The sequence below is a fragment of the Crotalus tigris genome, unplaced genomic scaffold (genome assembly GCF_016545835.1).
Source record: "Crotalus tigris isolate CLP2741 ecotype Arizona unplaced genomic scaffold, ASM1654583v1 scf7180000024437.13266115, whole genome shotgun sequence".
In the NCBI taxonomy this organism is placed as follows: Eukaryota; Metazoa; Chordata; class Lepidosauria; order Squamata; family Viperidae; genus Crotalus; species Crotalus tigris.
In genome coordinates, this window is record NW_024100606.1 from 738,945 (window position 1) to 753,086 (window position 14,142).

The following is a 14,142-nucleotide window of genomic DNA, read 5'->3' on the forward strand; positions in this document are numbered from 1 at the left end:
TTTTTGCAGTTTCGCTCAAGTATATATTAACATGCACTTGTATATCTCAGCTTTAATTATTGGTTGTAGAAATCAAGCAAGTAGCATGACATTCTACTTTTAATGAATTACTAATCCACTAATTAGCATTTAAGAAATAACCACCTCTCCTATTTTAAAATGAATCATTTAAATTGTTTGAACTTGTTCTGAAGGACCTAAAATCCATTATGCCTCTGGGTGCACATTCCAATTATGTTTCCTCTGTCATGGATATCTTTAACTGCATAAGCTATGTATGGCTCAGAAATGTTTAGATTTTTAACTAACCTTACCACTGGCCATTCATTATATTCAATATACATATTTGAATAATTAATAGACTAACTTCAAGCCTTAAACCTGGTCAACAAAGTCAAAATTACAGAACTTACAAACACTTTTTAATGCAAGTACAAATTCTTGGAAACTGCCACAAAGACTTCCAGCCTTCATTATTAGTGCATTCATTAACATAGACTATTTTCAGATATTTTGTTATCTACAGTAGTCTTGATGGAGGCTTTCACAGCCTGGCTGAACTGTCAGATATTAACAAACTCCTTCCATCTCCTGGTGAAGTCTAACATTCCTCCCATTACTTCCCCAAACTTCTCACAATATCATGATGCCCCTTTAAAATATGAATTGAATCAACATATTTAGAATACATCTGTAGAATGTGGGGGAAATGTGGAGGAAATGATTTTTCAAGTAGGGTTACCACATTAGAAACAGGTCTGATAATTCATCTCTCCTAGAAGTAACCCCTTTCAAAAATATCCAGCTCTGAAACTAATTTCAAAATTGTAAACTTGTTTCCAAATAATTCAACAGTAGAACATTCAACAATTTGTTCTACAATTTGAAGTTGTTCTAATCAGCTATTGATGAAAGATTGTTTTTATCCAGTGGTTAGAGAGCTGGAACTAGATATGAGAAAGTAAGGCAAATCGGAGAAAACAGGCAGAAGCAGGCATGGGGAATTTGGGTGAGGCAGAGAGCTTTCATTCCCTATGGAATATGGAACATGGGAGTGAGATAAAGTATTATACCTGCCCATAAGCATCATAACAATTAATAAGAAAATTTGAATGGACTATCTCAAGAAAGAAGTGGATATCTATCTGAAATATTAGCATATTCCTGGAAATCTCTTTGAGAATGTACAATAGTTATGATTCAATGGGAGTGAGAGTGAGGAAGGTAATCAAGAACCCCTACCACCCATTTTAAGTTAGAGAAGGGTTGAAGGTTTTGGTCTTTTCTATATTGTGGTTGTTACGTAACAGTATTGGTACTTGAATGTGACACTTATTGTAAATACAGTAATGGAGACACCCCTCAGTTCTGGGCTGATTTTTTTCATCTGGGGTTTAAGAGACAAAATTGGTGTTTTAAATCTCTGCAAGATTAATATTTGCAGTCTGAAATACAAATAATTTAAAACTTCTTTTCCTCCTCAACGTGAGGGTGAAGTCATTTCCTATAAATGTCACTGCCCAGATCCCTGCACCCCTCAGACAGAACAGAAAATCCCATTTTATACCCCATGGTAAAAAAAGTCATCTACATGTCTCCTGGAAACCATGTTTTTAGTTTTGAAGAATACAAATGCATACTTATTTTAGTAAAAGCTGCACTTTTTTTAATGAATATAACAGTTTACACACATAACATTGCTTATTTATTGGACTTCTCTCCATGATGCATCATAGTTTAAAACTCTCTATGCAATACAATTTTTGAATTGAAGCATTTAAAACATATATATTTGGACACCAAAGGCCTAACTCCTCCTCAAAGTATCCCAAGTAGAGGATTGCCAAGGAGATCTCCACAGATTAAAACTATTTACTGTAATAGGAATTTCACAAAGCACAATGCCTAATTGTCATTGCTATGGCAAAGTTGAGGCAACGTACTTATAAACTACCAACCTAACCAAATACATTCATTGTATGGCTGAAATTATTTGCTTACTGCACAAACAGAAAACATAAGCAGATGGTTTCAATTTTATTTGGGAATATTTTAGAATATATGTGGGGGATGGAAGATTTTTTTAAAGGGAAATGCCAAAATAGTAACTGTTCCCCAAAACTTGTAAAGATAATTTCATGTGTTAGCACTGTTTTTTCTGATGACTAGAATTATAAGGATTTCATTTACAAAAAACACACATCATATTTCATGTCACTGGAACTTTAATGCCCAGGGGAATGCAATGCATTAACAGATTCTAATAAATGAACTGGAATATTTATAAAAAATGCAAACAAACCTCAGCATTCATATTAACAATTAACAAAATGCACTAGTATCTCAACAATGTTAACAGGGCATGCTAGCAAAATTTATCAACCATACATTCAACTGTGCCTGAGTGTTCATACAAAACCACTGAAACTAAAAAATTCCACCTGTGCAATTCAGAAGTTTCTCTGGAATAAATTTTTCTACTTGTTTGACTGGACGAATAGGTTTTCCCAACTTGCATAGAAATCATCAGTCATGACTCGCCTTCAGATGAGGTTCAGAGCCATAACTTCAAAAATGCACTTGTGTGCCATTCTAATTATGTCAGGATTAATGTTCACCCTGCTGTTTTACTATTTCTGGCAAAGACCACCATCTTTTATAGAAGTTCAAAAATGCATCATCTCTAGTATTAAAATACTACAATCACATATTACTTATTTACCCGTGTATTTGGTATGCATTATGAAACTTTCAATAGGTTAGTGGCCCATCAGAAAATAGTTTAAACAGCAGGGTTTAACCTCAGCAACCACTCTGAGTGATATCTTTTCCTGAAGATTTGGTAATTCCCATTGTAGTGAACACCTGTAAGAGAATGAAATAGCAAAACTAGATTAAAATCCTAACAACAAAGCATATAAAATGCTTTTGATTATATCCTCCATTTTCAAATTTAATAAAAGGTTATATAATTTCCTAATCAGTTTTTCATCAGAGGTCAACAATATCTGATCAAATATTGTCTGTTCTTTATAAAAGAACAAGCAGTGTATGGGCGAGCATTATCGTGAACCAACAACACAACGGAAGTAGTGCCATAGAAAATCCCGCCGAATGTGAAGATGCCAAAAGAGTATTTCTAGTGAAGTTCATGGAGTGTGGTTCAACCATCAATTCAGAAGTCTACTATGAAACATTACGAAAACTCAGACAAGACATCCATAACAAGCGTTGGGGCATGCTGACTTCCGGTGCGGTGTTGGTTCACAATAATGCTTGCCCGTACACTGCTAGACACACCCAAGAACTTTTGAAGCAGTTCCGTTGGATGTTTTTGATCACCCCCGCCCCCAATAGCCAAGAGTTGGCACCGAGTGACTACTACTAAGGAATTTCAAACCTTGTAAGATGTTATGTCAAGTGCCTCAATTTGAATGGCAATTATGTCAAAAAGTAATGTAATGTTGTAGTTTTCTAATGTGTATAATAAAAGTTCTGTATCTGCGAGTGTCTGTCATTGATAACCAAATGGAGGTTTATTTCTGAATTGCCCTCGTATAAAGGAGCTGTAGAGGAGATGGGGGGAGGGGAATTGTACTTTCAGATTTGCAAGATACTGTCAATACAGCTTTACAATGAAGTGCAATTAACTCATCTGATTGTGATTTCTATCTGGCTTACCTGGCAAAGCTGACACCTAAACAAAAAGTAACTCAACCTGAAATGATTACTATTGTTTTAGAAGATAACAGGGTGAATACGCAACATCTTTTAAGCAATATTTTTAAAAAACATTATAATTATTACCTCTGCACAAGTTGGATGTATACCAATTGTTTCATCAAGTAATTCTTTTGTGATACCACATTTCATTGCTGCCCCAAAACCTTGGGTTATTTCCCCAGCATTCGGTCCAAGTACATGTAATCCTATTACACGGTTCTGTAATTAGGAGGTATGAGGTAGAGGAAGAGACAAGAATAGAGTTCAATTACTTCATTTTTTTCTCCCTTTCTACAACTACTAAGAATGATGATGAAATTCCATATGCTAGCACTTAATTTTGCTGAAAATAATAGAAACTTTAAACTTTTAATCTGCTTCCTAAAAAAAAAAAACCTGGTACATGTAGGATCAATTCTAAGGTAATAGAAGTATAGTCAAAAAATTTGGATTGCCTGTTAAATTAGGAAAAGAAAAGAAAATTATATCATCACTATGTTAAATTTAGAGTATGTAAAAGACACAAATAAAAACCCCTCCAATAACCCAAAACTAGGAGACAAAATGAAACTTTAATCCAGATTTGTGAGAATACACGGAAAAAGCAGAATATGGGAATATAATTTATGCACTTTTTAAAAATTAGTTGCAAGACCTGTGAAATTATGTATCTATATACATAATGCATATAAAATATACATATTTATATGTGCAGTATAAAGTTATTCAAGTTGAAAGCATGTTTTGTGAGTTTATTTAATTCAACTTCTACATCAACTTCTATGATCAAATGGATTATTTTGATATCTAGTCTTCTTAGTGGCTTTAATAAAGTTAATAAGCCAGTGTGTTGGGAAGCCTATATAGGTATGTATTTTAACAGCTTTATATATAACGGTATTTCAAAGCAATTAGATGGTTTGGATCAGGAATTAGAAAAAGAATGAAATTCTACATGTGATACTACTAATAAAATAAACATTGAAATTATCATTATCACATTCTACTTGATGATCCCTTTCCCTAATGGAAAAACTGCTTCAGAATAATGGGAGGCAGCAAAAATTAATTTAACAATCATTTCCACCAGATCCCAGGCCTCTGAAAAAACCCTCATGATTAAGAAAGGATTTTGTATCCAACCTACAACAAATATTTTAGGATTATTGTAAATATCAGTAGAGCAATTCATATACACCTAACATTATCTCTGAAGATATGAACATAAAAAATTATTTTAGAGCAAAATACATACATTGTTAAGCTTACTGCAGATTATTTTTGCATAACAGGTATTGTTGTCTCTATTTGGTATTGTCCATTCAAGTGGCCAGAAGTAAGTGTGATATACCTGAAGAAAAACAAATTTCAGCTGTTATATAGTTTTTTTTAATCTATGCATCTATTGTGTTTGACATCATGGGCATTTGATGACTAAAGTTAGAGGTTGGCACGGCGGAAGTCTAAACTATGAAGTGAAAGCATGAATTCTTTTGTCTTGTTTTACCAAAAAAGATTATTAGGGTGGTCCCATTCTGAACCCCCCCCCCCACTATTTTGGATACTTTGGTTTTTCAGTTGATTACAATGTCTTCCTGACATGGTCTTCAATACCTGCCTTATTTCTCTCATCACACCTTTAACAGAATAACAGAATTGGAAAGAACCTCGGAGGTGTTGTAGTCCAACCCCCTGCTCAAGTGAGTCTTATCTCTTTTTAAAAACCTTCAGTGATGGAGCCCCAACAACTTCTGAAGGCAAACTATCCCACCAGTTAATTGTTCTAACTGCCAGGAAATTTCTACTTATTTCTAGATTGCTTCTTTTCAATTTTCATATATACTTTCTTGCTGAATGACACTGGGATCCAATATAGGTAGTCCTCAATGACAATCACAATTGGGACTGGAATTTTTGTGGTTGAATGAAGTGGTTGTTAAGCAAGATGCCCATGTAACTGCTTCACTCAGTATTTGCAATCCTGTCTCTCCCATTTGTGGTCATTAAGTAGATACAGCAAAAGAGCTGCCTGGCAAAAGAGAGCAGGCAGCTCGCTTACATGTGAGGAAGGGAAATCCTGCAGTGGGCTGCAGAAATAAACCATGGATCATCAGGGTTTCAAGAGGATAACTGAAGTATTAGTTGGTATGGATAACCTTTTGCAGACACTAATAATGAGTTATATGTATCTAGGAAAAAAAATTCCCTTGTGAATTCCATTACTGGATTTTGATGATTCAAGAAGCAATCAAAATAGAAATTATTGGCTCAAAGCACTTTGCTGAAGGGGCACTGAATCAAAAGGACATGGAATGCAGATTTTTTTTTTTTTAGGCAAAGTGGGAAAAAGCCCAACTAATTTTGTAACTACTAACTGGAGTACCAGTCGTATGGCTTACAGTCACAATTGACTGTTTTTTGAATTTGCCTGATAACAATGGCCTTAGTGTTGTATTGCTTCATTTTGAAAACTTATTTGTGTTATATATTAAAATCATTTTGATTGGTGATTGAAAATACACAGTATGTAAAACGGATTTAAATAGTAACTTATGCAATGCAAATTAAAATAATTAGCTTGTGTAAAACTGGATGGTCTGTTGTAATATATAGCTCATCCTTGATTTACAATCATTCTTTTAGTAATTGTTCGAAGTTACATGAGTACTGAAAAAAAGTCACTTATGACTATTTTTCATACTTATGACTGTTGGAGCATCCCCATAGTCACACGATCAAAATTCAGACACTTAGCAATGGTATGTATTTGTGGACAGTTATAATGTTCCAGGTTCATGTGATCACCTTTTGCAACCTTCTGACAAGTAAAGTCAATGGGAAAGCCAGATTCACTTAACAACTGTATTACTAACTTAACTGCAGGTATTAACTTGACAAATGTGGTAAGATAGTCACAAAATGGGCAAAACTCACTTATGTATTGTCTTAGCAACAGAAATTTTGGGCTGAATTGTGGTCATAGGTCAAGGACTACCTGTATATTCCCATCAATGGTAGAGTTTATATCACATTACAACAGATCATACATAGCTGGTGGTATGTTATACATATTTTTTTGTGTAATGGGTTTTCAAATAAAAAAATTCAAGTGTACCTCTATATTTTCTTCACCAAATAGTTCAATAGCTTTTTCTTCTGGTAAGCCACAGCAACCATATTCCAAAGGTGTAAACACTGTAGTTGGCACATTGACATAATCACACTAAAAGTAGAAGCATACAATAGGACTCAAAACATGTAACAGCAGTAGCAAAGAAGCCAACAATTGTATTCTACTTTAAATATTTCAAGACCAAATGTATGGATAGTGGTCTACCCTGTAGTATAAAAAAAGCAATTTAATTTTCAGCCCTTTTAGAAATATTAGGTAACGGATGTGCATGTTTAAACTTTATGGAAGAGAAAAAGTTGTGATATTATGGCCCAGGCTTATTTTTTTCCTTCTTTAGCAGTGATGCTAGATCAGGCAGAAGTTTCTTATGTAATTTTTTGAAAAAATTGATATAATAAATACTGTGTTACATATGAATGTTGCCAAATTTTGCTATTTTACTTTTAAAATATAGATGATTTTTAAAACAAAATATTACAATCATTGCTAGTATTTTTAATTATTGCAAATCTTAAGTTGAGAGATTTCAATGTTTTGCTTTTTGTTTCAAACCATGGTGGCCTGGCATCATAACAATTTAATTTGAATTCTGAACATTATTACTGTAGTAACTTATCTAGACTTTCTCCCAGTTCTATTCCCATAAGAATTTATATAGTACTATGTACGACCTGTGTTAGATTTTATTCAAATAAATAAATAAAATTTTGTTAGTTACATTTTGAAAAACAGTGGCTACTGCTGTACTGCATTTGAACTAAGTTCAGAATCAGTAGACAGATTAGTTGTATTTTCCACCAAAATTGTTAAGCTTTATACTAAAATTTAGTGCAATAGCTCACAGAAATTTCAAGTTCCTGAATATAAGATTGCAGGTTTTTTGTCCAAACTTAAAAGTCTTTCACTACTATCACTAAGAATATACATTTACCTTTACAGAACTTCCTCCAAAAAGTCTGCGAGCTAATAGCTTGCCTGCCTGTATGGCAACTGGTGTAAGTTCCAGCTTTCCTTCCAAAATGTCCCCAATCGCATAGACATAAGGTACATTGGTTTGTTCTTCATCATTCACAGGTATTTTCCCATTACTTGTTATGAAAGGAAAAGATAACAACTGAAAATCACAGCTCCATTACATAACTCACTTCTCTCTCCAAAGTAAATAATTTCAGAGTTTGTCTATAACAAATTAAAAAATTAACTCAAGGAAGTGGGATCTTCTACTTTATTCATAATACTTATCTAAAATCAGCAAAATAAAAAATATGGAAAATCTCAAAATTGAAAACAGTTGTGCATTTTCATTACTGGCAATAAAAACTGCAAGCATTCAGTCATAATATGAACTAATCTAAAACTAAGATCACAATGCTTAAGATTCAGGACTTCTAAGTAAACATGTGGACTATATTCTCTTTGGTTTTTTTAATAGAATTTGAAACATATTATGAATAGGTTGTCAGGAATAAAACAGTTCAAATTCTTACTTTTCATTCATTTTCACACCAATTTTATCCAAGCCAATAGTCCTGGTGCAAGCATCACGGCCAACAGCTATCAAAACCTAAATAAAATGAATCATGATTGAATGATAGCATTCATTTATAGCACAATAGATTTTGCTATAAAACAAATTCAAAAGTGTTAGCATCTTTTCTTAACTGATTTCTTTAACATTATTAATGGATAGAAATTAGCAATTAAATCAAAGCAACGGCAGCTATTGCTAAACTCTATTCTAAGATTTACCAACCATATGCACAAAAATGCAAAAGTGTCTTACAGTGTTATATTCTCCTTCAATCACTTGTGATCCTTCAGTGGATTTTGCGATTACTTTGAGTTTTCCAGGGATACCATCTTCTAGCTTTATAACCTGCATGGAAGAAGAATGAACAAAAAACTTACAGCAAACTGTATTGCTATACCCTTTATTGTGATTTGTATATTAGCCATTCCAAATTAAATCATTGTTTATGCTTATCTGCTGTATCACCCAATCCTGGAAAGAAAAAAAATCTGACGAATACTTGCCTCAATAGGAACAAACTTTCTGATGAATTTTACTCCATGTGTTTCCATGTAAGCACCTGCTCTGTCTGCCATTTCTTGATCAAAGCCACGAAGAAGGATTGAGCGTACCATAACGGTGACATCCAAACCAAGGCTAGCAAGAAATCCTGCACATTCCAAAGCTACATAAGAGGCTCCCACAACTAAGGTCCTTCCAGGGCAATAGGGGAGGGAGAAGAGGTCATCACTGGAAAGAAGCGATATTAGTGTAAATTATTAAAAAATTAAACATTCTTTCCAACAAACCAAAAAAGTAATGATTTCATTTCAACTAACCTCGTGATACAATATTCTTTATCTCCGGGGATGCCCAAATATCGCGGCCTTTCTCCAGTAGCAAGAACAAATGTCTCTGCTGTGTAGAAAGTTTCTTGTCCTTTTCTGTTGATTGCCTAGTAAAATGAATCGCAGCATCACATCTACTATCCTTCTAGACATGAAATATTTTCCAAAAGCTATTTCTAGCAGTATATATTTATTATGTCCTACTCTTAAAACTTTTATGGGGCATGGAACATTCAAAGGTTACTATATTCTGTGTTTCGATTGATCATTTTCTATTGTTCTGACTTAAAACAATGAGTTCAGGATGACATATGGCTATTTTAATCTACACTGATTCAACGTTGCCTTACACACAAACTATCCTACTTTGGATCATAATGTGAAGACCTAGCTTCAGAGAAAGCTTTAATGCTGAGAAAGGTGAAGGAAAGAGAAGAGGACAAACAGCAGCAAGATGGTTGAACTCAGTTCCTATGGCAATGAATGCACAGTTGAAAAACCTGAAAGAGCAGATTAATGACAGACTGGCAATCTATGGTATGTGGCTGCTGGCAGTTTATAGTGACTTGATGGCACATAATCAATCAATCTTATGTTGATGACACAGTAAAAACTGTTGTTGCTTTATTTTTTATGAGATTTCCAGGCAGGTATTCAAGTATAGGAACATACTGTCAGACCTGCCCCAGTCTGATCTCTTCCTTCAGTCCTGTCCCTCCCCCCATGACCAGTCCAAGCCCAGCCAATGCGATGCCACCAGGAGACATGATGTTTTGGAAATGTTGAGGTATTTGTGCTAGCCACTTTCCTCACTCAGGGCAAAAGGCCTTTAAGATGCCTTGGCACTAATCGGTTCCATGTTGATCTGCTTTTCTTCAACTGTCATCCCTCCTCCTGAATTTCCACACAAAAATGCATACAGGTTTATTGCCTATTTGTTACCCCCATCCCTCTCCCCATGTCCTTTGATGGCAGGACGCCAGCATGGCACCAAGCTAAAGGCACAAATAGGCACAAATTCTTAGGAAGAAGCCTTTAGCCAACAACTAAATAAGTATATTATTGATGTTGCTATGCTATGGATGTAAATCCTTCATTGAGAATTAAATACTGTTTCAACTCTTTCTGACAGGGATTTAAAAATATTTATATTTTATAGTAAAAAGTCGCTTTCTTAACCAAGTTTTCTGTAGGCAGGAGACAGGCACCACACCTATTTCTGTTACTCTTGAACAAAAAAGGCTGATTTTCTAACTTTCAAGTGCATAGAAAGCCTCTTTGAATTCTCACTACTTTACATTACTCGTATATGTAGCTTTACTACAGTAACTTCTTTCAAGTAATTTAAAAAATTGTAACATTAACATGCAAAGCACAGCAACATAATCAGATACTTGCATTTTTAAAAACTGATCTTCAATTCAATAATCTTCATAATCAAATGCAATTTCAATTTAATACAGTAGTCGGAAAAACATCTCATTCAAATGCACATGATAAAATCAGCAATGAAAGTTGCATAATGTAATATCAATTTGCAAATGAATTAATATAAACAGAAGATATAAAAATCTTAGAACTTTTTTCTTTTAGCAAAGCTTCAGTTAAAACTTTGTACCTACTCTATACAAGTACCTCCAAAACTGATTATAACATGCTCATGTCTCTATTTGTTACTAATAGATTTAATGTCTTTTGAGTGGTTTCAAAGTTAAGATAATGTAGTGTGCAACTGCACGCAAGGTTAACAAATTTCAAGTTTTCCTGACCCATATTCACTTTGACCCATTTAATTGACTTTTCATTCTACTATTAAAGGTTATACCAAAAGCCAGACCCCATATGCTAATTTCAATGTTTCATGATTTTTTGTTTTTCAAAGGAGTATGTTTAGAAGCAGATGGCAACCAGTCCAAACATTTAATGTAATATATGTAATAAATTATTTATGGGGCCTGACTTCTGGTACACCCTGTATATACAACCAATTTTGGAAGATTAAAACTTATGTAAATTTCCGCAAGTACCTTGATCTTATGTGGTCCAATAAATTCTCCATATGCATTGAGGTATGTCACAGTCTTCTCACGTAAAGCCACCCGATATCCCCAATTCAAAGACCCTATGTAATTTTGAATTCCTTCAACCATGGTTTCCCAATTGTGTTTAACTGAAAAAAGATGCAAGTATCACAGATAAAATAGCATGCAAACAGATTAATTCAGATTTAATTTATAGCGTGCTTGTACAAGAATAGTGCAATATTTATCTGGAAAATATTTAAAATCCAGGCATTTGCTTAACAATGGCAGTGTTTACTTCATGCCTGCAGTGATCTCTTTATGACCATTATGGTGGCTTAGTGATCACTGCAAAAAAGGATGTAAAATCGGACAGTCATTTGGTGCTTACCAACCAACATAATTTATGTTGCAGTTCTGGGTTGAATTATGGTCCTAAGTCAAGGAACACCTGTATTCATGGCAAAGAAAACTTCAGGGACTAATCCGGTCTTTCATAAATGGATACAATTGAATGGGGAAAAAAATACACATGCTTACCATGTTCTCCCCAAAATAAGACCTGGTCTTATCTTTTTTTGCTACCAAAAGAGGAACCAGGTCTTATTTTTTGGGGGGGGGTGTCCTTTTCCACTCACCTCGTGGCGGCAGCAATGACAGCCCCACCCATCTGACCCACTTCTTTTGCGGCCGAAGGAGCAGCTTCATTCTGCAGCTGAGAATGGAGCTCTGGCCTGCACTTTGCAGTCAGAGGCCTTTCCAGAAGGCCTCTGCAGTCGAGAACCGAGCTATGGATTGAATTCATAACTCAGTTCTCAGCTCCGGAAAGGCCTCTGACTGCGAAATGCAAGCCGGGGGATGCCGCAGAAGGAGAGGCAGGTGTTGATTCACAGGAGGCCTGGTAAGTGGGTAGCCCCACCCTCCCCAAAGCTTTATTTTTAGGCATGCACCTTGTCCCAAAACTAGATCTTATTTTGAGGGGAGGGTTTATATTAGGCCCACCCCCAAAAATCAAACTAGGTCTTATGTTCAGGGTAGGTCTTACTTTCGGGAAAACACGGCATACATACATACATACCTAAATATGAATGATAAAGAATATTCATTGTTCTTTAAAAGGCAAAGTACAGAACAAGTCTATTCAGACCAGATTGCCAAGTTTGAGAATATTCAATGAAGGGAAAAATCTACTTATACATTAATTTCAAAATTTTACATCCTAGCCTCACCATGAGTTCTTATATATTGCCAGATAAATAAATTTACAAACCTTGCTGATCATACTCCCATCCAAACTTTCTTGAATCTTCAAGTGCCTGACCTAATAAAGCTGCTTGATGCATCAACTTTTTGGGAATGCAACCAACGTTTACACAAGTACCACCAAGCCCTGAAATGGAAGGTGCAATTTTAATTGTTTTGTTTAATATTACCAGAATTTAAGAAATGTTATCGAAATGCATAGCCAAGCTTATGTTTCCTAGCTGCCTTTTAACATGATAATAATATTAATCTAATATCTCTGCTGGATGAAATGAAAAATAAGTTGGGCTGAATCATCATGTTATGTGACAATTTAGGACAATTTAATCACACACCTTTATTTTCCCTCACACTGCCATGTAATACACTGACTACCTGCTACTAAAAAAATCCTCTACATAGTATACTGACAGAAAGTAATTTTAAACGTGGGGTGAATTTCTTTCAATACTTAGGAAAAGACATTTTAAATACAAGTTTGAAGATTTAAAAACAATTTTAATGAAAAATAAGAGTGGTTAAATGGTTGATTTTAGAAAATTACAAGCAGCCTAAGAGTCCAGATAAGTTTCAATAAGGATTTGAAATTAGTTATAAAGAATCTTTCCCATGAGAAAATGCTTTTGTTTGAATTTTTTTTAAATAATTGGGTTTTTTTTAAAAAAAAGGATGTTAGAGAGAAGTAGAGGGAACCAAAAATCATAATTAAAAGAGAATACTTAATCTCGCCTTAAAATTACATGAAGCAAAAAATTTTAATACTGAACATGTTGAAGGATACTTTTGAACAGACTCAGTTAATTTTAAGGATTTCTGCTCCTCTAGATAGAACTACAAGAATGATATGGAAAAAAATCTTACATTGGACATACAAAAGAAATATACAAGAAAGGAAGCTGATTTCTTAATAATTAAAATAACAAACCAAGAGTCACACGGATAATTTTCCTATATTTGATTTACAAGAGTCTTGTTAAACCTTTGAAGAATTTTGTAAAAAGGGGCAAAGAAAAAAATCAAATTCTAGGACATTAAAGGGACTAAAGATCAAGTTTGTTGAAGGTAAAAGGAAGGAATATAAGTTGGTTTATTTGATCAAAACTGAAATAGCTATGCTGTTGTCTATGACAACCCTTAATGGACTTTTGTTGACATCAGGAGGTCAACAGATATGAGTTCTATGATGATACTAAAATGTTGCCTGAGTAAATTGTTAGTAACATTTTTCCAGTACAATATTTAAAAACAACTTTTAATGTACTTATAGGGGAATGGAAATTAGTGGTTATCTTAGATATCAGGAGGGCTAGGCAATACAATCTTTTGGGGAAATTTATTCAAAAGGGCAGGAACCATGGAAAAAAGTAATAGCAGAGTGGTATAATTAATTCTAGCATTTAAGCATGAATGAAAACACACTGTATGGCTAAAACATGATAGAATAATAAAAATTCACCTATACTCACTTCTGATCAAGTCTTTCTATTGTAAGCAAGCAAGAATTTCTTCTTTACAATACTTTATACCAAACTATAATTAATTCTACTTATATGGAGAGCTTATTTGCTCCAGCAGTTAAAGACACTGAGAGACTGGATTCTAGTATTGCTTTATTAGGGATAAAGCTCACTGGTAATGTTTGGC

The 14,142-nt window shown here is 34.3% G+C and overlaps 1 protein-coding gene across 1 annotated transcript in view; it reads right to left on the reverse strand.

Annotated features, from left to right (window-relative positions):
* Positions 1-1,640: 1,640 nt before the first annotated feature.
* Positions 1,641-14,142, reverse strand: part of TXNRD3 (thioredoxin reductase 3) — a 43,311-nt gene continuing 30,809 nt past the window's right edge. Inside the window, exons 6-16 of the mRNA XM_039331468.1 lie at positions 12,506-12,625; positions 11,242-11,384; positions 9,206-9,321; positions 8,891-9,116; positions 8,640-8,732; positions 8,344-8,420; positions 7,788-7,944; positions 6,839-6,946; positions 4,979-5,074; positions 3,808-3,942; positions 1,641-2,865 (exon numbers count right to left, since the gene is read on the reverse strand). Coding sequence (XP_039187402.1) covers positions 2,803-2,865; positions 3,808-3,942; positions 4,979-5,074; positions 6,839-6,946; positions 7,788-7,944; positions 8,344-8,420; positions 8,640-8,732; positions 8,891-9,116; positions 9,206-9,321; positions 11,242-11,384; positions 12,506-12,625 — 1,334 coding nt within the window. The 3' untranslated portion in view covers positions 1,641-2,802. The remainder of the gene's footprint in view (positions 2,866-3,807; positions 3,943-4,978; positions 5,075-6,838; positions 6,947-7,787; positions 7,945-8,343; positions 8,421-8,639; positions 8,733-8,890; positions 9,117-9,205; positions 9,322-11,241; positions 11,385-12,505; positions 12,626-14,142) is intronic.